General features: G+C 48.3%; 1 protein-coding gene across 1 annotated transcript in view; it reads right to left on the reverse strand.

The window, feature by feature from the left end:
- Positions 1 to 1,200: 1,200 nt before the first annotated feature.
- The window catches only part of LOC119106891 (glycine receptor subunit alpha-3-like), a 29,368-nt gene continuing 6,668 nt past the window's right edge, over positions 1,201 to 23,900 (reverse strand). The window contains exons 5-9 of the mRNA XM_037230234.1: positions 18,924 to 19,055; positions 4,381 to 4,456; positions 2,808 to 2,912; positions 1,944 to 2,058; positions 1,201 to 1,218 (exon numbers count right to left, since the gene is read on the reverse strand). Of these exons, the coding sequence (XP_037086129.1) occupies positions 1,201 to 1,218; positions 1,944 to 2,058; positions 2,808 to 2,912; positions 4,381 to 4,456; positions 18,924 to 19,055 (446 nt within the window). The remainder of the gene's footprint in view (positions 1,219 to 1,943; positions 2,059 to 2,807; positions 2,913 to 4,380; positions 4,457 to 18,923; positions 19,056 to 23,900) is intronic.

Below are 23,900 nucleotides of genomic sequence, written 5' to 3' on the forward strand. Positions count from 1 at the left end.
AGCAGTGGTCGTCCTGAGGCGGCCACACTCCATGAAAATGCACCAATGAAGGCCGTGATACATTATTGAATGCATACGAAAATCGCAGCCCAGAACTTTCACGCTAATGTGGCTTTATGCGCTGTCACCGGCGAAATTGCACTAAAAAGCCTAATAACATTAGCGGTCATAGCTATCATAACTGTTGTTGCCCAGCAAATAAGGTGAAGCGAGCCGGTCTCTGCCTTATAAATTAAAGAAAGCGCGTCGCATCCGGCCAGTGCGCGAAAATAATGCACTGACAAAACATATTTTTCAAAAGAGAACCACTCTTCCCTGCGATGCTGCCCAATGCGTACCAGCAAGCATATGTAGTTGACTAACACGCGTTTGGGTAGAGCAGGTCAAGTTTACCCCAATCCGAAGGTTTTCCAGAAAGATTTCCGAACGGTTAACTCTGCACGACTGTAGGCACTGAACAACGAATCTTCTGGTTTACAAAATTAGGTATACCTTTTAAGGCTGCTGACCTATTGCAAGTCAAAGTCAGAACATGGCTGTCAGCGAATGCATCTAGGGAATCTTTAATTCCGACTCGACAGCAGAGTGTTGGATGAAGCCATGCATCTCTGAGATAGTTGCTTAGGCAATACAAAATTCAATTTAGAATCACAACAAATTTCGTTGATTTTAGGTCAGGTATGTAGGTCATCCCTAAGTCGAAACTAAGCTGCTTTTTCCTCCAAAACTACTGCAAAGGGTAGTTTCTGGTGGTCATTTAGAATATATTAATAACAGGGATCACAACAGACATGTTTCATAACCTTCTTAAGTCAAAGTAGGTCGCTAACCTAAACGATCCAGGCCAGCATTTTGCTTTTTTTAGAAACATACCGCCTAGCGTTATTTCTGTTGTTTATTCAAATGAAAAATATAAATAATCTTATAGGTTTTGAATCACCTTAACCTTCAACAGATAAAAAGGCTACTGAACTTAAATGAAGGTAGTGAGTTTTTGCCTGGAATAATTGTCTAGGTTCAAAGCGGCTGCATGGAAGGTCCAGGAGCATTTTGGACACCAACCTGGAGTGTGACCTCATTTGACCTTATTTAACCCCAATGCCACGTCTTAGCAGATAACATTTTGAGACAAGTTAGTCCGCATACAGTGTAACCCATCCTGTGAATAAGGTCCATCTAGCTCTCCTAGTTTTTGACATCTTAGGGGTCAACCTGACCCTCCAATAGAGCGAGAGACACTTAACCGGCTACCCGGGCGCATGTTAAAACCAGAAACGGACAGAGCTGTGTTCAAAACCAAACCAGAAGCAGCCCTCTTTCACCGAAGTGAGGACAATCGAAACTTATCACATTTTTGACAACTGAACCAGATTATGGGCGTGAGCACGTGCACGTGCGTTTAGAGTAGGCGAGCCAACTCATAATTTTAGGGAACAGTTTTGATGGATATTAGATATTACGAATTACCATGGAGCTTTTCGTCGCACCATTTTCACAGCACGTGTAACACATTTGTGTTGTGCATTGTAAAGTTAAGTCATATTAGAAAGCAACACTTATTATGGCCGGGCTGAATTGCCACAAAACAATGACAAAAAACGCAGCCTAACACAAAAATCGACGCTTTTTTACGCATTCAGACCAACAAGCCGAGCTGGGCATTTTGAGTAGGGCTAACCCAGCCCAGCAACGTAGGCGTGTTGTTAAAATTCAACTTCGTTGTCACAATTTCCCGTCCACCTGTTGCACACAGCACAGCGCAAACACATCCTAGCACTACCACACCGCATCAAATGCCGCGTGACCCTCGAAAGCCTTTAATCACTTCCATAATATGCCCAGTAGACCACATTGAAGGTAGCAAACAAGCAGGCGTAACAGCGAATGGACCACTTCTCAATGTTCCTGGCTAGTCTCTGGCTGTCCCAGGAGCAGGGCCTGACGCTCTGGCCCAGCGGCTGGACCTTGACCCCCCTGACACCGGTGGTGCTGGCACGGGCGGGCGCGGACGGAACTGCGAAACTCTCTTTCAGCTTCTCCTCCTGGCTCAGCCCCAGTCTGCGGTCAAGGGCATAACTCAGGCCCATTGGTGACACACTGCAAATGGGAGTCTAACCAGGGAAGCTTACAGATGATGAACAGTATATCTGGATATGTCTACCCTAGTGGCCCTCAAGCAGTGGATCGCCATCCAGGCTCGGGTCGTTTGGCGTCTTTAGTGCGGCCGCGCGGGATTTAAACACATTACAGGAACAGCCATGGCAAAATGGTGTGTGCTATTGGCCTTTACAATGAAGTTTCCTGCTTCGCAACTTACCCGGAAGGGTGTGCACCACGGAGAATCGAACACCGTGCCTTCGGTTCACGGGTGTCAATTTCTCAAAATGAGTGGGGCACACCTGCTGTCGGGTCGTCTGCACACCTGCTGTCGGGTTGTCTGTACACACGCTGTCGGGTCGTCTGTACACCTGCTGTCTGGTCGTCTGTACACCTGCTGTCTGTTCGTCTGTACACCTGCTGTCGGGTCGTCTGTACACCTGCTGTCTGGTCGTCTTTACACCTGCTGTCTGGTCGTCTGTACACCTGCTGTCGGGTCGTCTGTACACCTGCTGTCTGGTCGTCTGTGCACCTGCTGTCTGGTCGTCTGTACACCTGCTATCGGGTCGTCCGTACACCTGCTGTCTGGTCGTCTGTACACCCGCTGTCGGGTCGTCTGGACACCTGCTGTCGGGTCGTCCGTACACACACTGTCGGGTCTTCTGTGTGCCCGCTGTCGATAATCTGCACGTTTGCTGCTAGCGTCGCACCTGATGACCAAGGCGTATTCCACGGTGCTGTAGAAGCAGAACACCATGCAGCCGATCATCCACACATCCATGGCCTTGATGTAGCTAACGCGAGGGCCCGCCTGCCTGAAAACACGCCGCGTAACATGAGTTTTATGGAACCTCCAGTTGTGTTGTCCCTGCTCTGTCAACGAGTGTGAGCTGATGCGATCAGTTCAGGTGTGATATGTAAGCATAACGCATGTCCTTCAGGGCCTCAGGCTTGTGGCGCAGGATGGCTACAAAGTCACGTAGGTTCAGGGAGTGCAAAGGTAAGTTAACGCGCAAAGATGACTGCGTTTTAAATCACATCTAGTTCCACACAACATGCTCGCAAGACGCTCAGTTAGAAGGACGATCACCACCCGGTTGCTAACGGGTGCACAGAAATGACCTCGATGTCTCCCCGTTGTGAGTGACGGGAGAAAGGCCTGTGCCACTGCCCAGAACAGCCAGAACAGTATTGGGCACAACGGACAACAGCAAAATCTACATATCTCCACTGCAGACGACAGTCATGGAAAACGTCACAACAGCCCATGGCACCGTGTTTCGTCTGTTTGATTGGAAATGGTATGCTGAAAACGCTTGAGGCCTCGCGTGTGGGAAAACATGATTTAAAGACCGAGAGCCTTAAAGCATAGCTCATTGAAATCCTGGAATACCATTAAGTCCGAATAATGATTGACGCAACTGCTATTAGATAATTCACCGCCACTAATCCTTTGGATATGCATTGTAGCGGGTGGCCGAATTTGACCTTCAATATGTATTATACTTCCCTATTATGTTTTAACACCTGCGTTAACGTCCTCCTACCCGCATTATTTTCTGCCCTGGCTCAACATAACTGCTGCTAATTAGCATCGATTAAAAGGACACATGAATTGTGTACGTTTGCAGATCCGTTGTTTTCCTGCCCTAGCACTTGAAATACGAGGGATGTCTACGGTTACCATTACGGCTTTAAATCAAAGGCCGCATGCGACGCCAGTGTCTATAATTTATGACAATCGCCAGTCAGAAATGCGGAACAGCGGCTGAAATCCACTTACTGAGCCACACTGCCAGGTACGATTGCTTTCTGATTATGTAAAAGGGCCCCGCTTCTGCATGCTAGTTTAAGTAAAAAGGAATCGTAACAGAATGCATTAGATGACTGGCGCAGAAATTACATAGAGCAGGATGAAAACACTATCAGACAGCGTCGTTAGAACATCTGTATCCATGTATCGCAACGGAATATCAAGAAATTGTGAATGGTCGTTTTATTGAAGGAAATGTTCCAATAGTTGAAGATATAGAAACAAACAATGTGATGTAATAACCTCAGTTATAACCATTGGTTAACTATTTAGCTATTTTACTGACGTTTTCAGTTAAAAACCCAAACCACTATGGAACAATCTCTTTAACACATGTGGTCCTGTACCTCTCGGCGGCGAACATGGTGGTGACGGCGAGCAGGGTGGTGATACAGAGCACCATGCGGCCAGGCACTGCTGACGCCGGCACCAGGAACGACACACCGGCCACAGCCACGAGCAGCGCCGACGGCAAGTACGTCTGCAGCAGGTAGAACTGCACCTTGCGCTGCAGATTAAGCCGGAATCCGACCGCCGCGTACGTGCCTGCAACAAGGTCGGACACGGGACGATCAATGCCTCATGTTCGGGAGCAACAACACGACGCTGAGCATGCGTGGCGAGAGGGTGAGTCATGTGTAAACATTTCGTTGTCGTAAATAAACGGACAAAGCTTCAGTCCCGCCTCGTCCGCTCCATCGTCCGCGTATGGCTTAATATTCATGTCAAAGTCAGCCAACGCCTACTTGACGACGTTGCCTATCATGGCTGACGCACAGATCCATCGAAAATGTTTGATTTTGAACTGGCCGCCGCAGAGAATGAGCTGGAGTATTCGCTTATGCGAGCCAAACGATGGGCCTCGGTCGTAACAAAGAGAGTGAGCTGGAATATCCGTGTCCGCCCATGTGAGCCAAACGGTGGACAGCGGTCATAACATCCGGACATGAGATCATACCGACGGATGTCTTCAGAGGCTTCGCTAACATCAGATAATCTCCCAGATGCCCAAATGAGGCTATGGTAACATCAAGGCTCAACGAAAATGAAGACCTTCACGATATCAAAGGGAGTTTTCTTATTTATATGGGGTTTTGAAATGAAACAGCCGTCTTAACAATCATTTGCTGCAGATCACAGCCCTGCCCCTCTTAAAACCTAAACCACTCTAGTTGTTTAGTTACACGACCGCGAACATGTGCTGACTATTTTGGGAGACTATTTCAGGGTCAGCCAGGCATCTATGACGCCATAATAACGTCATTCAAACTCTGAAATTTCATAAGCCTTGTGGCGACCATGGCCAAGAGAAATATAAGTGTTACTCGTTCATATCTGGCGTTCGTAAGCACGATTTCCAAACATAATGGCCGTCAATTAACTCTCAATCAATGTCGTGCAGGGTGCGATGACATAGCCAAGCAATGCTATATTGAAGAGCCCAGCCACAAAACGAAGAAATTTTGATGTCTGAAGCATCTTTTCAACTAAAAGTATATCGATAGTTGTAAGTGAGCTTATTTCATCATATCTGACGCTTGTGTCAATATCTTCAAAGGCGGAACATTGCCTTTATGTGTCAAACCACGCATACTGTCGTTAAGCCTGCAAACGAACTAAGTGCTTAGCTAAGTGAAGTGAGCGCCGTCCAATGTTCGCTTTAAGTAGTGCATTCCCGAGTGTGTGGGCCTTGCTGTGCTCACCACACACACACACGGCGCGTGATTACTCAGTGAGTGTCAAAAGCCAGTGGGCGAGGGCGACCGAGTCGCAGCCTTACAGCAGCTTTCGCGCACGGCATAGACAAGAACAGATTGCAATCACCAAGGGTCCATGGCAAAGGTGGCTTTAGGCCTGGAACATCATGATCATATAACACAGCAACTGGAAAGGCCTGGACATTGCCTCCGCCAAACGCGCCGTACACACGATGAATACGAGCACACATAAAACACTTCAGTGACACCTAGAAAATACTGCACTGTTAAGGCTGACGCAAAATGACGGATTATGAGAATCAATATTGGAACGGCTGAACATTGCGACTCTGCCACTACGCAGTTGGCTTGCAGCCCACCGGCGCCGGCTAGAGCGCCAGGCTGCGATGAATGGTGCGTTTGCCGCATATTGTGGTCAAGTTCTGTTGTAATGGCATTGCAATGCACTGGTGGACGTGGGACCACCTGTCGCGAAACATGCCGCGCAACGCACACGGTATTCTACTAGTTCAGTCGCTTGCTTCCTACCGAAATGATTGGTAACAGCAGAGCTGTGGTCAAGGTGGCACCTACTGCGAACGATGTTGGCGCAAAATTTGGTGATATTTTTGCACTTGTAGGATTTAAGCAGAACTGCAGAACACATTTTTATTCATTAATTCCAGCGTTTTCGCAGAAAAGGTGTCGGGCGAGACTGAGAGCGATAAGAATGTCTGCGCAATTTGTAGTCGTGAGATCTGTGGTGTCACTTTCTTTAATTGGTAAGGGGGGGGGGGAACTAAACTGAGACGTCGACCTAGCTTACCCCCGCAACCTAATTCATCCCCGGATTTCGGCCGCCCTAATTTGCATCCTAAATGTAAATATCATTAAAACAAGCATTTGGTCGATTCTAAGATCGTTATGCTATTGAAAGCTTCCGTTTTAGGCCAATGGAAAGATGCATTAAGTGAAGGCTTGTGATGGTGCATAATCACGGAAAAAAACGTCTTGGCAAATCGCCTGGCTGTGATCAGAGAAACGATAGTGTTTTTCATTCAATAATGGCGGCCAGAGGCGCAGAAAGGATGGTTTTATGCAGAATGACGTAACCTGGCCGTACATACTACGCACTATAGTAAATATTTCGTGAACACCACCAGGATGTTCTTATATATAAAAGTAAAAGTGAGCTTCCCTAAACCGACACAGAGCTATTCGCTATTGATGATTCCTAACCGACACAGACGACCTCATCGACTGAGGGGTCCAATGGGCGTAAAAGCTCCTCGATTGGCCTTGGAAGGCCCGATACCGCGAGCAGGGCGGCCCCTTACTACAACCTCCTGTCACCCTTTCGGGCCCTCAGGAACACTGCCCCTGGCCGACTCGGGGCTAATGCCAACACAGGACCCCTGCCAGGCACGATCAACAGACGAGGTGTCTCATTGCCTCATTGGTCCTGACCACCGTAGATCGTGGGCTTCTTCCTTGCCCATACTTGTGAAATGGGCCTCAACACGCGGCCGGGTGACCGGCTAAATACCCTTTGCTCGGGTGGGGGGGGGGGGGGGGTCAGTTATACCCCCCTCAGGTCTCGGTGTACGTGAACTCACTTAGGTCAAAGTTTGAGATCACTAAGTCAGGACCTTTGGGTCAAATAAGGTCAAACAAGGTCAGATTTCAGGTTGGTCTCCAAAGTGACCCCAGAACCCAGATAACTGCTTCTTAGCAGGTCACAAGCTCATTTAATGTCAGTGACCTTTCTTGACTTTTTGAAGGTCATGGTGACCAAAATCATGCTAGACCGCTCTGAGTTTTGCATTTGAATAAGGGACAAAGATTACGCTCGGCAGTATGTTCTTTAAAAATGTTAACCTGGGTCATCTTAGGTCAATGACCTATTATGACATGTAAGAAGTCAACTGAATTTGTATAATCCGGTTCCTGCTATCAATGAATTCAAAATGAGCACCGGAAAATATCCCATACAGCAAGCCCCAGAGCAATAAAACATGTTGGTTTTGACCTTGGCCTGACCTTCATACCTGACCTTAGGTCAACTTAAGTTGCTCATTCAATGCTTGTGTTGCCTAATAAAGCATCTCAAAGATGTATAGCTCCGTCAAACACTCTGTTGTTGCATCAGATTGAACGATTCCTTAGAAATTGACTTTGCTGGAACCATGACCTGACTTTGACCTGCCATAGATCAGTGACCTTACAAGGTACACCTGAATTTATTACACCAAACGATCTGCTATTCAATTGTACATAGCTATGCAAACGTTGGTGCGGCTACACCGCACCATTCGGAAACCATTCTGGAAAAACTTTCGGGGGGGGGGGGGGGGGTCCCCACCCGAGCGCGCGTTAAGGCCCGGACCGACAGGAGCCGCTGGTCCGTGGTAGTGGTGCCTGACCGACAAAGACGCCCTCCCCGGCTCAGGTGGGCCCGGTTGGAAATGTCCCTGCGTTTGGTACTGGTAATGTCTGGCCAAGATAGAGGCCCTCATCGACTCAGGGCCCTGTCGGCGCAAAATGCCCTCTGTTAGGCATTTCAGGGTCAGGCCCCGCGGACCGGAGCCTCCTAATACGACCTCCGATCAGCCCTGCGGGCCCTTAAATCGGGCTCTTGATCGTCTTTCGTGCGGGACCGTTCAAAACCCTCGCGAACTGAGGGAAGGGGGCACTGCTCCTTGTGCCCCTCCCCCTGCCTGCGCCACTGGCTCAGAGACTTACATCACAACCGCTCTGATGACTCTCTGGACGGCCCCGAACCGACTTGACGCGATCGAACGGGACGGAGTGTGATTCCCGCAGAACGGGGTGACGTCACACACGGCACGGGCCGCATTGAATTGGTTGGAGGAGTATTCCCTTCGAATGCACGTGAGCATAAGACTGCCGTGTTTTGGCTTCTAACTCACCCGGCCTGTCGCCTCTGGGTTTAATGTTGTAGGGTAACCTAAAAACCCCGTCCACGTGGATAAATCAGCGAGCCTTCAAGAGCTCAAGACCATCTTCTTCAGACTTGAGATGGGAGTCTCATCTCATCATGTCTCATCTCCCACGTGGTGCTTTTGTGTCTATCACTAGAGCTTGCCGTTTTGTCATGTTGTCGTGTGGGTTTTTGTCATTTGAACAGGTAGCCATTTTTCCACGTCGCCATTCATTCAATCAAGCCCCTGAAACAGATCTCCGTTTAACCGTTCATCAATTTGGCAGGTCGAATTTGTCATGTATCGCCATGCTGCAGTTCACCACGTAGCCGTTCAACGTTTCGGCATGTCGGCCTTTTGGAATATGGCCATTTTGCAATTCACCTTTCAGCTGTTTGCCACTCGTCCATGTCACCATTTTGCAGTTCGCCACTGGCCGATTCGACTGCTCCGGCCGGCACGCCAACTTTTTTACACGTCGCCAATGTGGAAGTTGTCAAACAGCAGTCGACAAAAAGGCATTTGACAAAATGCGAGTCGACTTTTTGGCCGGAGATCTTCCGAGACCATTGATCTTCTTGGTGGCACCTGAATTACTTGTGCTACATCGCACGGATACCGAACACATCACTCCATCGAGACAGCCCCTAGCACCGTCACTGGTCACGTCCTCAGTAAAACAAAACGGGATTGTTGGCTATTCTGAACTTTTCGTAATGTGTCAATGCCGTGCCTCATTACGACTTCGGTCAGACTGTGTGGTGTTGATACCGCCTGGTTTGGTGGCTGTTTGGCAGGACACAGGCAGTAGGTGCCAGTACTAGGTGCTGATATTCCACACCTTTTGTCTCGGCCGAAGGTGGAAAACTTCGCGATATTTCGAAAAGGGAGCCTGAACTGCGTATTGTACGTGCTGTTTGTGAACGACCTGAGTTTCCACAAGCCCGATGGCGTTCCATGGGTCAGTTGGCTGACGACACTCAGATTTGGTAACCGGTGAACAGCAGATAAGGACAAATATGCATCTTATGATAATAGAGCAGGATTCTCTCCCCAGTGGTTTTCGCACAACGGAACGAAGGTCAGCATCACAGCAATCAAATGCTGGTACTTGACGCGCCAGCTACGTTGAGAAGCCCCCCGTCTCGTCCCCCCCCCCCTCCCCCGCCCTCCCGCACTGTAACTTTTGTGATACCGTGCCGCAGAATCTCAAAATGGCCAAGATTAAAGCCCTCCAAATGGATCGCCACCTCCATTACTAGTACACATTGATCTCGTCCAGGGCAGTGTCGCCTCTCAGATTTGATCAAGGAGAGGGGCACGCCATGTTGTGCCCCCCCCCCCCCACCGCCACTGCTTGGAATTTGGGCTTCCCACAAAAGTCATCCTACTGTGACCATTCAACTTCAAGATTCTTATGTATGGTGTTTGTGATACCAAAACCTACAATCCTGTGCGCAGCTCAAGAAAACCATGCATGATACGTATGTACAAGCATGGGGCATGCTCATTTTTTCCAGATGATGGTGGTTCCCGTCATTTTGAAGCTCAGCATTTCGGAGAATGTATGGCAAGACCAACTAAAGACAGCTGCTGATAACCATCGAAATAAAGAGCCACTCTTGATTTCAAGGTCAGTTACGGCTAGCCAACTGGTCGATGTGAACAGCTCATGGCTGACGACTAATGCAGTTTTTGCTTTGGCTGTTTTGAAGGAGTACAAATGTCCTAGGATTCAAAATGTGCTAAGAAAGCAACGCACAAGTAAGATAAGTGTCACAATTTCAATAACTAAGGACAATGACATAATATATGACAGCAATGACAATAGCACGACGTCGGTGGCGCGTGAAATTAAATTTAGCAATGGGCAATGGCAAATGCGCCTAAAAATTTGTTGACACATGTCCAGCTGCTGTTCTAAGGACAGTTTGCCAAAGGAAATCGTCATCGCTTAGATCTCGGAAGTGTGTGCATAACATAATCTAGCCGGACCCATACACACGAACAGATAAAACGTCTTTGCGCTCGCAAGCACATGTGGGGATATCGACAAGAGAGCAAGGTCTTTCTGACTTCATCACAAGAGCTTACGACCAATGTGGTGGGCCCGGAGCGATCAAAGAGTAGCCTGGCCGGTAGACATTTAGGAAGCCGTCAGTAACGTAGGCCGTTCAGTACATTAGCGAGGAACATTATTCAATTAGATAAGACAATACCAATAGCCTGATTCCTCGGTGACAAGCCAGGAGAATGGAAATATAGTTGGGTTGAAATTTCGGAGAGCGGTTGCCAGCCATTACCACGATACATTGCCTAATAATTAGAATGCACGGACACACGTGTACATGCAAACGAATTCAAGCAAAACGAATTTGCTTGAATTCGTTTCTACGTACACGTATATGCGCGCATGCTAATTCTTAGATAGGCACTGTATCGTGGTAATGGCTGGCAATCGCTGTTTGTTTAATCCCTGAATGTTGGTGCCCAGTTAAAATTGTGGCTTGTTTAAAAAAAAAAACTGAAAAATCGAGTAGGATCATCGGCAGGTAATGTTGAATTCACTTCTGATATGTTTTCGATAAAGGCATGTTGCCGAAATATCAACCCAAGTTTATCTCCATTCTCCTGGTTTTTCTCCGAGGAATAAGGCTAACACTGCTGTCTTATCTATGTCAATAACGTAGGCCCTTTCATATAACGGGAAAAGTAAAGACTAATGGGGACGACACCTGAGCGATCGAGGGCGCCGCGGAAGACCAACAAAGAAGCCTCTGTGAACAGTGCAAGTTTTCAGTTAGTAATTGTTAGTCATTGGGTTTTAAGGGCGCGTCAACTGCATTGGTTATTTGTGCCAACGGCGAGTTTCTCAGAGCAAGCGGGAAGAGCACGATACCAGTATAGTGGGTCCCTGAACGATTGGGAGTTTAACAAGTGATAGGAGGTTTTTTAGGGTTCTAGATCAATGATCAAATGCCCACGGGCACATTGCGAGTGTAAGGGAAGGTTGACCGAGATCAATGTGAAAGGCCCCTGAGCGACCGTGATCATCCTGGCAGCCCCCGGGGCCCCGGGTTCAGCGTATAGGGCCTCTCGGACGAGTGGGAAAAATCCGTGGATGGCCCCTGGTCGATAAGAGTGTCCCAGTAACAGCGTTAGGCCCCTAGACAGTTAAATGGGCCTTAAAACCTCCCCAATCTCCACCCTACCAATCAGCGAAAAATTGTTTTTGTCTGTTCATGTGACTTTTACCTGCGTTTGTGACTGTTCTTGGTCGTCTGGAGGCTCAAAGACGTCCAATGTGGTGGCATTTTGTGTAAAAAACTGCGGCTGTTCAGCCGGCTTTTGACCCCATCGGAGCCTACTATGGCCCCCTTCGGGACCCAAGGGGAGCCATGGCCCCGTGGTCAGGGCTCACACAAGCACTTCTTAGTGTGAGCTCTGATCTTAGAAGTCCATCCGTCAAAAAGGGTGTGGAAAAACTCTTTGAAAACCCTTTCTTAAGTATGCGTTGAAGAAATTTATCATTCTGCCTGACACCATTGAGGTAGGGTGCGCTTCGGCACGGCCGCCTTAGCTTTCCCCTTGCCTTCGCCTTCGGAACTGCATGGAAACACACCCTTTAGCTATTGGTATAGCTAAGGCGTGTTTCCACGCAGTTCAGACGAGCCGGGACTCATGCTGTTGTTCACAATGTCAAGAAGGGTGGTCGAAGCCGAGGTGGATTTTTTGCAGCTTTGTTATACTCATGCCATCTCACGCCGTTGGATACCGATGGCTTTATGCTAAGCAGTCACATAAAAATTGACATTATCTGTTGACTGGATCTAAAAAAAACACGTGGATACTGATGGCAGCCTGACTGCAACAGGTGCTATTGGCGCCGGTACTCTGGAGACCGTGGTTGATCCTGTAATGACGCCTTAGTCACGAAGTGCATCAGGTGGAACTCCCCCTGGTGACCAGGCGCCGTACTCTGCTCCCCTGGTGAACAGACGTCCTGGCCGCTCCCCTGGTGATCAGGCGCGATAGTCCGTGCCAATGGCCGCCCGGCACAGCCGTTTAACGCTTTGATACACGTCGCGTGACTCGCAAGCTAGCGTTTTGCGGCGGCTCCGCCGTAGTTCGCGTTGTTAGCCGATGCATGAGGTGCCGTTAGATGTCCAGCCGCCATTCGACCCCCAGACGCAACAGTTCCAAATCGGCAGTCTGACCATTGGTGTTGCATGTGCCTTTGACCTGGCTGCGGATCCTTGAAGCCATACCGCAATAAACATGCCGGTAGGCACGGTACCACGCCAAACATGCTGATGTTGCCATGGCGATCAGACCAGGGAGTATAAGCGAAGCCCCGTCAAAGGGAGTGGTAGAGCATCGAAGCCCAGTAGCGCGTGCATTTGTGTCCGACGCGTGGAACGGGGCTCTGGCGAGGCTCGCAATCGATCTTGCTGGCGTCGGCTGCAGAACTGGCTTAGTAACGTCGCTCGCGCGAATCTTTAATAAGGTCCAAGGAAACCACTGTTCCTTGTTATCAACAGCATGCAAATCTGGACCTCTTGAGAAGAACCTGACGGTGGCTGGCCACAGAAGCAGACGTAACCATCAGGTGTGATTTTGTCGGGACTTGACAACTTATTACAAAGCTTACTGAAAAATCCTCGTCCGTGAGGTATGAATAATTAACAGTACATTACTGTTTACGGTCTCGCCAGTGTGGCAGAGATCAGTGAATTCTAAAACGAACACTAACGGCATGACAGCGATGACGTACGATACCCAACTGGTAACTGCAGAGACAGATCCAGCATGCCGTCAAGGGAGGGACCACGCTTCATTGTGGTGACGTCTGAAACTTGATGCACACCACAAAAAGTCCACGAATTTCAGCTCATTTACTGATAAATTCCCATTGTAAATCGGTCAACTATCTTCCGCTGGAATGGTCCGCCGGATTTGGCTCCTTTAGTCTTAAAGGGTAAGCTTCCTTTTATATTTATGTCGCGCTTCTTTAACTGAAAGAGAAGCCAGACTAAAGCTACTAAAAGATATCGCTAATCACGTATCAAGAAGGAAATAAAATGAGATTAAGCAAGAATTCAATGATTGCATCAAGTAAACAGTGGACGTTATTCACCTTACAATGGTTCATTCGTGCCTTTCTATCAACAATCATAGTCAGGGGCGCTGCTGGATTCTCTCTGGGTTTTCCAAAAATGTTGGGGAGGGACGAAGGGGAGCTATGGATTGAACGCCAGCATGCATAGAAACAGGGTTCAAAAATGTTTGTTTAATATGCCCATCCTGTTTTGCCTGGGGAAGCTCATCCTTTCTTTAGAATGTTTCAGCGAATAAATATATACCAGTGCCCGAAAAGCTCTAAAACGGCATGTGTGATACGATTTCTGAAGCCAGGTGACCCAGCTGTGCCGTCCAACAAAACGCCCATATCCCTTCTCAGTGTGCTCCCTCAGATGTTAGAAAAGTTAGCCTACACACAGCTAACGGAATATTTGAACGCGACAGAGCTGTCTCATCCATCCCAGTTTGCCAATAGACCACACCTCTTCAACTGAGGATGCCGTGCTCACCGCTGTCGAACACCTGGTCACCAACACCGACGACGGTCTTTTATCGCCCGTGACGACGATCGATTTGCCAAAGGCGTTTGATAGCGTTGACCCAACAACCTCTCCACCAAACTGGATGGGTATGGCGTTACCTATGCGGGATGGTTCAGGAGTTATTTGAGTGGTTGAGGCCACGTGGCGCGTGAAGGCCGGCTCACTCTCCCCATGTCATGCCGTGTGCCCCACGGCTGGACCATCCATCCTATTTTGATCATTTTGTTTACCAACATTTTGTATGGATACTTGACTCATGGTTGCCTCATCCCCTACGCTGACAACATCGCGCACGGGTCTGTGTCTCGCCGACGTCAAAACCCGACTGGCGCTTACTATACGTGAGAGATTCAGGGCTGGTTCAGCGGCGATTCGCTCCAAATGAACGAACCAAAATACCCGACTGGCGCTTACTATACGTGAGATTCAGGGCTGTTTCAGTGGCGATTCTCTCCAAATGAACGAACCAAAAAACCCGACTGGCGCTTACTATACGTGAGATTCAGGGCTGGTTCAGTGGCGATTCGCTCCAAATGAACGAACCAAAAAACCCGGCTGGCGCTTACTATACGTGAGATTCAGGGCTGGTTCAGTGGCGATTCTCTCCAAATGAACGAACCAAAAAACCCGACTGGCGCCTACTATACGTGAGATTCAGGGCTGGTTCAGTGGCGATTCGCTCCAAATGAACGAACCAAAAACTGCTTTAAGCTCGTTGGGTCAAAGTAGAATTTAACAAGTCATTTGACTTCCACTTTGGAATAGCGGTTCGATTGTGCATGCCTAAAGTGACATCAAAATTATTGGCGCCATGGTTGATTCTATTCTGCTCTGGCGTGCCCATGCTTCAAGCGTCGTGAAAAGTGCAGTATCCTTGTTTTGTTGCACAAAATTCGTCATTACTTCACTTCAGACCTTCTCAGATTCATCCAGGCGTATGTTTTCCCTCATATCACGCACTGTTTGTGCGTATGGGGTGGGTGACCGATAGCCAACCACGCGCAGTTAAAACAGCAATCAGCTTTACTGCTTAGGTCATTGCCGGCCCTAAAAAGCACCATCACATAACTCCGGCACTAAATTCCCTTGGGTAGCCGAAGGTCAAGGTCGCGGTGGCGCACCGCGACGTAATTAAAGTGTTTAGTAAAGTGTGTAAACACTGAACGTAATTTAAGAGTTTATGACGCTGAGGGAAGCAGGCGCGCCTCACGATGTGCGCGCGCTTTTTGCCCCACGCGCCGCTATTTCGACCCGTGAAACGCGCGCCTCGGACAGAGGTAGTCTGCACCTGCGCAAACACCGATTGACCGCCACGCAGCAGACGTTATCGCTTCGGGCCGCAGCTGTCTGGAACCGTCTGGGCATCGCACGCCGATGATGCCATAACAATGAGGGCGTTTAGCACCATGCGTGATGTGATTTTGACCACTGACTACTGACTACTGACCACTGACCACCGACCACTGACCACTGACCACTGACCACTGACCACTGACCGCTGATATGATCCGACTCATAGTGCATAGATAGGCCTGTTTTAACCCTTTTACCATTGCTCGCACCATTTCATCGCATGCTTCTGGTTTGTACCTTTGTATACTGCATCTTTCTGGTGGATGGTTTTTAATATACCGATACTGATACTGATGCTTTTACGCATGTGCGCCCGCCGTAGACGGAACATCGATGCTCGGCGTTGCAATCTCCATGGGCCGCGCGGTGTGGGTCACATAGCCACACCTAGCGGCGGTCAGTGAACGGACGACAATGGCTACGCATTGGAGCGTGGCACTTCTCACTGCTTTCTGAAATCCATTGCGATGCGTGTAGAAGAAGAAGAAGAAGAAGGTACCCCGGTCCGCGCTTTTCACCTGTGCGGCCTTCAGACTGACACTCGGAGGTATTACCACGTACAGCACCACAAACTCATTACGCAATGGCGTAATGTTTCATGCTCGTGTTACTGCATCTGCTAATTTCGTTCAGAGCATCAACTTCGAAATTACGTCGGAAGCACGCTCTGACCTGTAGCTGAAGTTCGTTTTGTCTCATCCCGGGATCCCCAGAGACTATCATCCTCGCAGGACGGGAACTGCGGCCCGTGGTTGGTTGGAGACTCTCAGAGGGATGCATCTCACACCGGCCCTCTCCCTGATGTGGCAGGCCCTCTGACTTGGACATATGGCGCCTAATCGGCGCAAAAGCCCTCACTGAAGCCGAAGGATCCCTCACCGGCGCGGGGAGTCCAATGATTAGTGCTGAGACACCAGCTCGGCTCATCGGCCCCTGGTTGTAGCGGTGCAGAAGCCCTCCTCCAATACTGGTGCCTCTGACTGACGCGGGGCCTTCCCGCCGTCTCATTGTGAATGTGAGCCCTTGCATCGTCATTTCCTTTCCCTTCATTGCCAAGAGGGTCCCGACCTGCGCAACAGGCCCTTCGACATTTGGGATCCCATATCTGTCCCTATTCTGCAAATGTGCTCCTAGACGACCTGGGGCTCATTGCCGACACAGGATCCCCTGTCAGGCACTACGGACCTTGACCGACACATGGGGTCGTTCACTGTTTCAGGGGTCCAAGTCAATACAAGAGGCCTTCTGCTTGAGCTCTGCATGCCCAGCTTTGCCCCTGCTTGGGAAAGAGGCCCCCTAAGGCCCAGACCGGCACGAAACGGTTGGCCCCAAGGGGCCCAAAGTACCACCCAGGACTTTCGGGCCTAAGGGACGGGGGAGGAGACGGGGCTTGTGTGTCCCTGTGCCCCCCGCCCCCGCCCTCTACGTGCGCCCGTTATGGTGACGCCCTTGAAATTTTGTTCCTTGTGAAAATAAAAATATTGAGATCATTTCGGGTGCCCCGGAATTTACAGCTTTTTTAAATCAAGGTTTGGAGTTATATGTGGTCCCGCCTCCACCACATGTAATTTGTTGCCGCCTGAAAACCAATATTATGACGCCCCGAAATGGAAGTTTTTGTGCTCTATTACCCCAGAGTCCGATCCAGGACTTCATCAATATGAGAAGATTTCATTTCGAATGTATAAAAATCAACGTTTGTGTAGCGTCATGTTACCAACAAGGTCTTCATACATTTTCGCATGGAGTGCTGTACCTGAAATGTCCATAAATCACAAATTTACGAAGGCACATGCCACTTAAGAGCACCTGCTTAGAAAGCGTGTAATGTGTTGTTGCTTGAGGCAGGGCATGCTGAGATTCTAAGATTCCCGACGACCAATAAAGAAGCCGTCAATGGCTCCCCGGCGAAATGAGACGTCAAGCAGCGAGCCGAAAGCAGGCAAGACACCTCCAAAATTTCCCCATCTGTGCAAAACGGACTCGTCCAAGCGATCTGACGGCAGTGGTCGAGCTAAACAACCTATGAGCGAGCTCTGATAGTTTCTCAATACTGGAAAAAAGCCATGACTTGGGAGCTACAACATAGATGTGCTGCTTAAGTTCATGTCCATTAAAATGAAGGCTCGGAACCGTTTGTGTACTCTCTAGCATTAGGTGCTTGCTGAAAATAAAGGATGTGGCCCCCGAAATAAAGAGTTTGGTGCTACCTCGTCGAATAGACAAATCCAGGATTTCGTCACGGTACATGGAAAGGACGTTGTGGGCTTCTAAGACTTGGGGAGTCAGAAATGAGGATTTGGGGCCATTTGTAGTGTCCCTTAGATTTAATGCTTCATGAAAATAAAGGTTATGTAGTTCCAAAATGAAGGTTTTAGCGTCCCTTTACTCTTTGGTGCTTATTCCTGCCACCATATCCCCATGGGGCCCAAACGGGAGGGAAGGCCCTTTGTCTACCCTCTGGATCCACCCGTTTTTGGTGCCCCTGGAGTTGGGCCTCCGGAAAAAAACGTTTGTTATGCCCTGAAATGAACGCCTTGGTGGCCTTTCCGGTAACGGGCCGATCTGCAATGTCATCAGGTTAAAAGGTATAGAAATTGTGGTGCCCCTGGATTTTGGCCCCCTTTAAAAATCAAGGCTTTTGGCCCTTTAAATGACCCGTTAGGATACAGTGTCTCTTCAAAGTAAAGCTTCCGGTGCGCCAGAATGAAGGTTTTTCGCGCTCCTTAGCCCAGTGGAGCTGATTCAGGATTTGGTCAGGATGGGAGACACAACATTGTCTACGGGATATAATGCCCGTTGAGGATGAAGGTGTGAGGCCATTGTGGTGCCCTGAACTTCGGCACCTCTCAAAAATAAGGATTTAGGCCATTTGTGGTGGCCTGAAATTTTAGGGCTGTGAGAGATGAAAGTTATTTAGATCCAAAAGGAGGATTTCGATGTCCCTTCGCCCTGAGATTTTGGAGCCCCTTTTGCCCAAGGCGAGGGCATGGCCCCATGCCGCCTTTCTGATTCCACCACTAGGTAAGTGGCACGCTGCTGAAAACGGGCACTTGATAGACAATTATTCGCAAAGTACACAACTCCTCGCGTTTACTAGCATTTCCGTATGGATATCCTGAGCTCAATTATCTTATTCGTAGACAAGGAAACGGAAAAATCGAAAACTGAGTGGGTAACGCAGAGAAAACAAGACAAAATAAGGCGACCCTGTGAAATGAGCGCTATGTAATGATATCAAATGAAAAAAATTGGAGAGAGTAGTACACTAGCTAGCCAAGTCAGGAGGCTGTTTTAAGGCTCAGCGGGCGACAGCAGCCGCTTCAGCGGTATGGGCTAGTGGGTCCGCAGCGCTGACAGGCGGTCGACGGCCGACTGCGGGCCCGCGGCCCCGTACCTGACGGGTATGCCGTCTGGCTGTTGTAGCCGCTGCTGACCGACACCGCGAACTGATGCTGATGGAAGTCAGACGGCAGACGCACGCCGGCCGGGTGCCAGCTGACGTTGAGCCGCTCGGACGGGTAGCCGCCTGAGGGTCAGCGGACGGCCGGCTCTGTCACACACCGCCCGCGCCCGTGCGGCCCGCTCCGCTGCAGTTTAGTACGGCGATGGCACGACCCTTCCTTGTGCTGCCCCGCTCGCTAGTGCACTACTCTGGACATCACTTTGTAAGCGGGGAACAGAAGCAGGAGGTGTGCAGCAGGGGCGCTCGTCCTCCATTTTCTTTTGAACTAGAGGATACTGCCCTCCTCTCCGCAACTTTGACGGGATCAACCTTAAGGATGAGATGTTTAAAAAGGTGATCGTCTGACTCCTCGCGACGCCCCGCTTTTCCGAGGTAGGCTGCATTCGCCAGTTACGAGTGAGCCGAGAGATCTCCTGGAGGGGGACTCAGAAGGAAAACTTGTGCCGAATGTTATGACTAGCCGTTTCACGATCGGTTAATACACTGAAAAGTTTTTAGCATGCTTTTTATACAGGGAGCTAGAATCGCTTTTGAACTATTGTGGGAGTGAAAAATTTCCCCTAAAAAAGACCGTGCAGGAGCGAAAGAATGAAACCACAAAAGATGCAACTTATGAGCTTGTGATTGATGCTTCGGCAAACAAAGGCATTTATTTCAAGTTGGCATGGATGTAATATCCTAAACCTGACAAAACTGTTTTATTTCTTAGCATCTTAGGCGATTAAAGTGAAACAATACATACACGCATAACAATTTCATGACAGTGTAATGGGCATAACAGTTATTTAACACCAATAATTTGATGCTGCACTTTGCACTTCCATTCCACAGCATTTTTAACACAAAACAAAGCAAAGGAATTCGACAACAGAATAACAACAGAAAATTCGAAAAGCATGAAGCATTCAAACAAAAAACATTGGACTCCTACACATCAGCATATCACCAAGTCAAACACAATAGACACACCTCTGGCTTCTGTTAAGATGGAGTCAAGGAAAACAAGCATTTTGTCATTGTTTCTTCCAAAATACCAATGTTTATTTTCATGAAAGTAGCACTTTGAAAACACTTTCAATTACTTTGAACAACTTATTTTGATTGTCATGGTTAACCTATGTCAATGGCAAAAATGTGTAGAATATGCTCAACAAATATGTTCCACAAAACAATCTCTCTTCTCCAAAAGTAACATAACCTTTGAATGACCATGCCAGTATTGCTGCTTGCCTTTTCAGCTGCAGCAAAGGCATCTATTTAGGCCTTGTGGCAACATAATTTGTACTATGCCGAGAATCGATGGGTTAAGACAGAAAATGGATAACTCCGGTCATAAATAATGTGCTGAAGTAGGCAAGGTAAGCAATTACTTGCTCCATAAAATACTTACTGGCTTTTTTCAGGGCACACCTCCTTCCTCCCCCAAAACGAACTCAGTATCTTTCGCACAGTTTGCTGACAGACAGTCATCCCACTCACCCCCAAATATAAATATCAATCATGTCTACCAACCTACGAGATTAAAATGCGAAACAAGTAAGAGGTGTGCATGATAAACATTTCCGGAGGACAGAATTTTGCCATCAAACATTTCTGTAGTAGCTGCGTCAGGTCTGTCCCAAAGCTCTATATGGCAGCATGAGGACAGCCTTGTCAGGTAGCCTGGTGAGTTAGACACCCGGAAGGCTAGATTTATAAATATCAAGCACCGCCATGAACCAAGAAAACGACTAACCGAGGGCTTAACAGGGCAAAAATGGCGGTAAAAGTAAGTTTCGTGGTTCAAATTGTCTTCTTCATTTCCTGTAAATTGTTCACCCTTGGGTGCATTTCAAACATTTTTGGGCGGTTGGCGAATTGATCCAATTCATGTATGAAATACGTGCAAGTCTGCCGTTGGAACATCTTGCACAGAAGTTGGTCCACATTTTAAGCAACAAATGGTACCTCTAAAGGGGATGGGAAAGGAGGGAAGAATAAAGTGGTATCACACTCGTATGATACCAAGAAAAACAAAACTTGTTAAATAAATATATAAACTCATACTTTTTGGAAACACTTTGTTATCAGCTGATTTGACTTAAAATCTATTAACATGAGTGCTCAAATCGTGATATTCATCTTTTAAACTTCATTTAGAAGACAATTCTTGAATTTTTCACTCCTACATTTCGGGAGTGATGCAATTTAGTGGACAAGTTTCCTCAGGAAAGAAGAAATACGTGGAGCAAAATTCTCTAATAAGCCTTCCTGGTGTTTGCACCAGGCTCCGCTTTCGTGGTGTGGTGGTGAGACAAAAAAATATATATATATATGGGATCCGGGAAAACCTTGCATTTGGCATACAGCTGCCCATCGTGATGCATTTTGTAAACAAGCAAAACTTAATGCATCCAAGCGGCTGGAGTCGCTGGGGTTCTTGGGCTTGAGAGGGACCTGGCGCCCTTGCTCTGTTGTAGGTGAGGCAGGACCTAGCCCCAGGTGTCCAGGTTCTGTGGAGCCTCGTTTATTCTTGGTGGTTTCAAGTAAGCTAGGTTTTGGATGACATCTGAAAACCTCGGAAAGGGAAATAGGGGTTTGACATGTGTGATAAGGCAATGCCAGGCAGAAGTGTAAATCACATCAAATATGGGGAAAAGGAGTGAAAAGTTCCTCCTCACAGGGTATTGCTTTGCACCCAAAGTTGTAATATGTTTTATGAAGTTTTAGTGGATGACAAACACTCCGACAAGGGATCGTTGTTCTCATGCAGTTCCATTAGCATGCAATAGATAATCCATTAGGCAACCCACGCATATCCAACCAAGAACAAGCTTGTGGCATTAGGAAATACCCGTTGTAACAGCTCTTCAGCCCATGCCTTTAGTTCAACCAAATTGTAGGAAAATACTAGGCTTGGCAATCAGCAATGTAAATCAGTCGAGGGCGCTGAATGCTGGCTGCACCATTATTGTTTACATCGGTACTGTACGCAGCGAGGCAGCTTAAGTGGGTTTTGAAATATTTCGGAAGGGAGAGGCCTTTCATCATACCTATCCACACAAGCCGGACCTTGCTTACAGACAGCCAACCGGAATTTTATCAAGTTATGCGTCTTTATAAACATGTTTTTAAGTATCTGCTACACATTTCTAGCCGAAAATCGCTTATAAGAAGCGTGCGGTAAAACAGAAACGACGAAAGTGTTTTTTAAAAGCTTTGAAAAGTTTTGCGCGGTAATTTTTCGTGTAAACTGCCATTACAACTAGGTTGTGAAATTTGCTAACATCCGCATTGTGTTCTAAAGTGACACCAGTCACGCATAAGTAATATGGCTGGTAAAGCTATTGAACATAATTTAATGTACCGTGCTGCCGGCGTGCGCAATTATCTTAGGCATTGGGCTTTACAGAGAGTCATCGGAATATACGACTGATGCTGTGTGCAGCAACACGGCCAAGACAAAACACGAACCGTTGTAAAATTATCGGACTGTTGTAATTGCATCCATTTATTCAGGCTCCTACCAGCCGAAAATATCGGGTGGCACGTGTAGTTGGATACATGTCTGTTTTGTGTTGTTTGTCTCAACTTTGTCATTGTTTAAAATATTTGTTAGCAAGTGTGTTTGGACAAGATGGTGATGAAGAACGGCAAACGGGCTCCGTTTCTCGACCGCAAACCCCACTGCATACAGTTATGTCTGCGTAGGAAACAAAGCAGGAAACCCACGCGTCATCTGTATGGTACTAACCTCCCGGTTAGCGACGCCACGAGCGCTCCAATAGCGAGCCGCCCCTGGATCTGAGGCGTAAGGGACTTGCGTTGAATCCCGCGGTCAAAGTAGCGCAGGCCCTGACTGACCCTCGACATGACGCGTCGTTCCCGCGTTCGCTCATTCGCTCCTTTTTGTGAGCGGGAGCGCTGATCGTGGCCGATATGTCTGCGCATGAGAGACTGGCTGCGCGAGACTGACGTATGACGACATTGTCCCAGATTAGCATCAAACATCGTGTAAACTCGCACGGTCAGCGGACAACCTCAACCCACGCCAGTACAACATATCATCCGCACCCGAGGTGGAATTTGTGCAGCACGCCGCGGAACGAATCTCCTTGTGCGACGGCTCTCTGAAGATTTTCACGGATGTTTCGAATGTCACTGCTGGGACTGGGTGCGCTTGCGTCTCTAGTGACGTCACTCAGAAACTTTGTCTACATACTTTAATGACTGTGATTTCGACTTGGCCGTTTGCAATTCTTGCAGTGTTACAGTTCTTGCAATGTGGTTGCAAAAACCCTCTGATTCAACCTGGCTCCATGACCTCAGCACATTATCTCTACACCCATTCCTCGAGTCAAGCGGCCACTCCCATCTGGTCTGTCCAGCCTGGGACGAGTTCCGACTTGCGAGCGATCGCGATATTTGTGTTACGTTTATGTGAATTGCCATTCATGCTGGAATTTCCATTCAGTTCCCGAAACGAAAGCGCAGCCGCGGTAGCAAAGGTGACGGCTCCCCACGGCTGCCCTCTTCCTATCGAAACACAAGCCCGTGGCTTCCAGCAAGCCCTTCAGAGTGTGCGCGTAGAGGACGACAGAGGCGAAGCTCTATAAGACGGAGGAGATGGGATGCCATGAATAGCTCTTTCGTCGAGCTGAAACGTCCCATTTGCAAGTGAAAGGTGTTACAGCGTAAGGACAGGTGGGAAGATGCTGCTGTTCGGATGCTGCGACTGGGTCATACGCACGCAACCCACTCGTTTCTCCTGGCTGCCCAGCGTGCCTCAGCGTGTAATGAGTGCGGAAAGAGCTGACGGTCGAGCCCATACTGGTTCAAGCTTATTTGTTGTGAATACGATGAAATTGGAATTACATGCTTCCAGGCAGCGACCTTTCCACAGCTGGTTGGAGAAACTCAATGCTGCCA

Source organism: Pollicipes pollicipes, unplaced genomic scaffold, assembly GCF_011947565.3.
Source record: "Pollicipes pollicipes isolate AB1234 unplaced genomic scaffold, Ppol_2.1 Scaffold_6383;HRSCAF=7572_pilon_pilon_pilon, whole genome shotgun sequence".
NCBI classification, from domain to species: domain Eukaryota; kingdom Metazoa; phylum Arthropoda; class Thecostraca; order Pollicipedomorpha; family Pollicipedidae; genus Pollicipes; species Pollicipes pollicipes.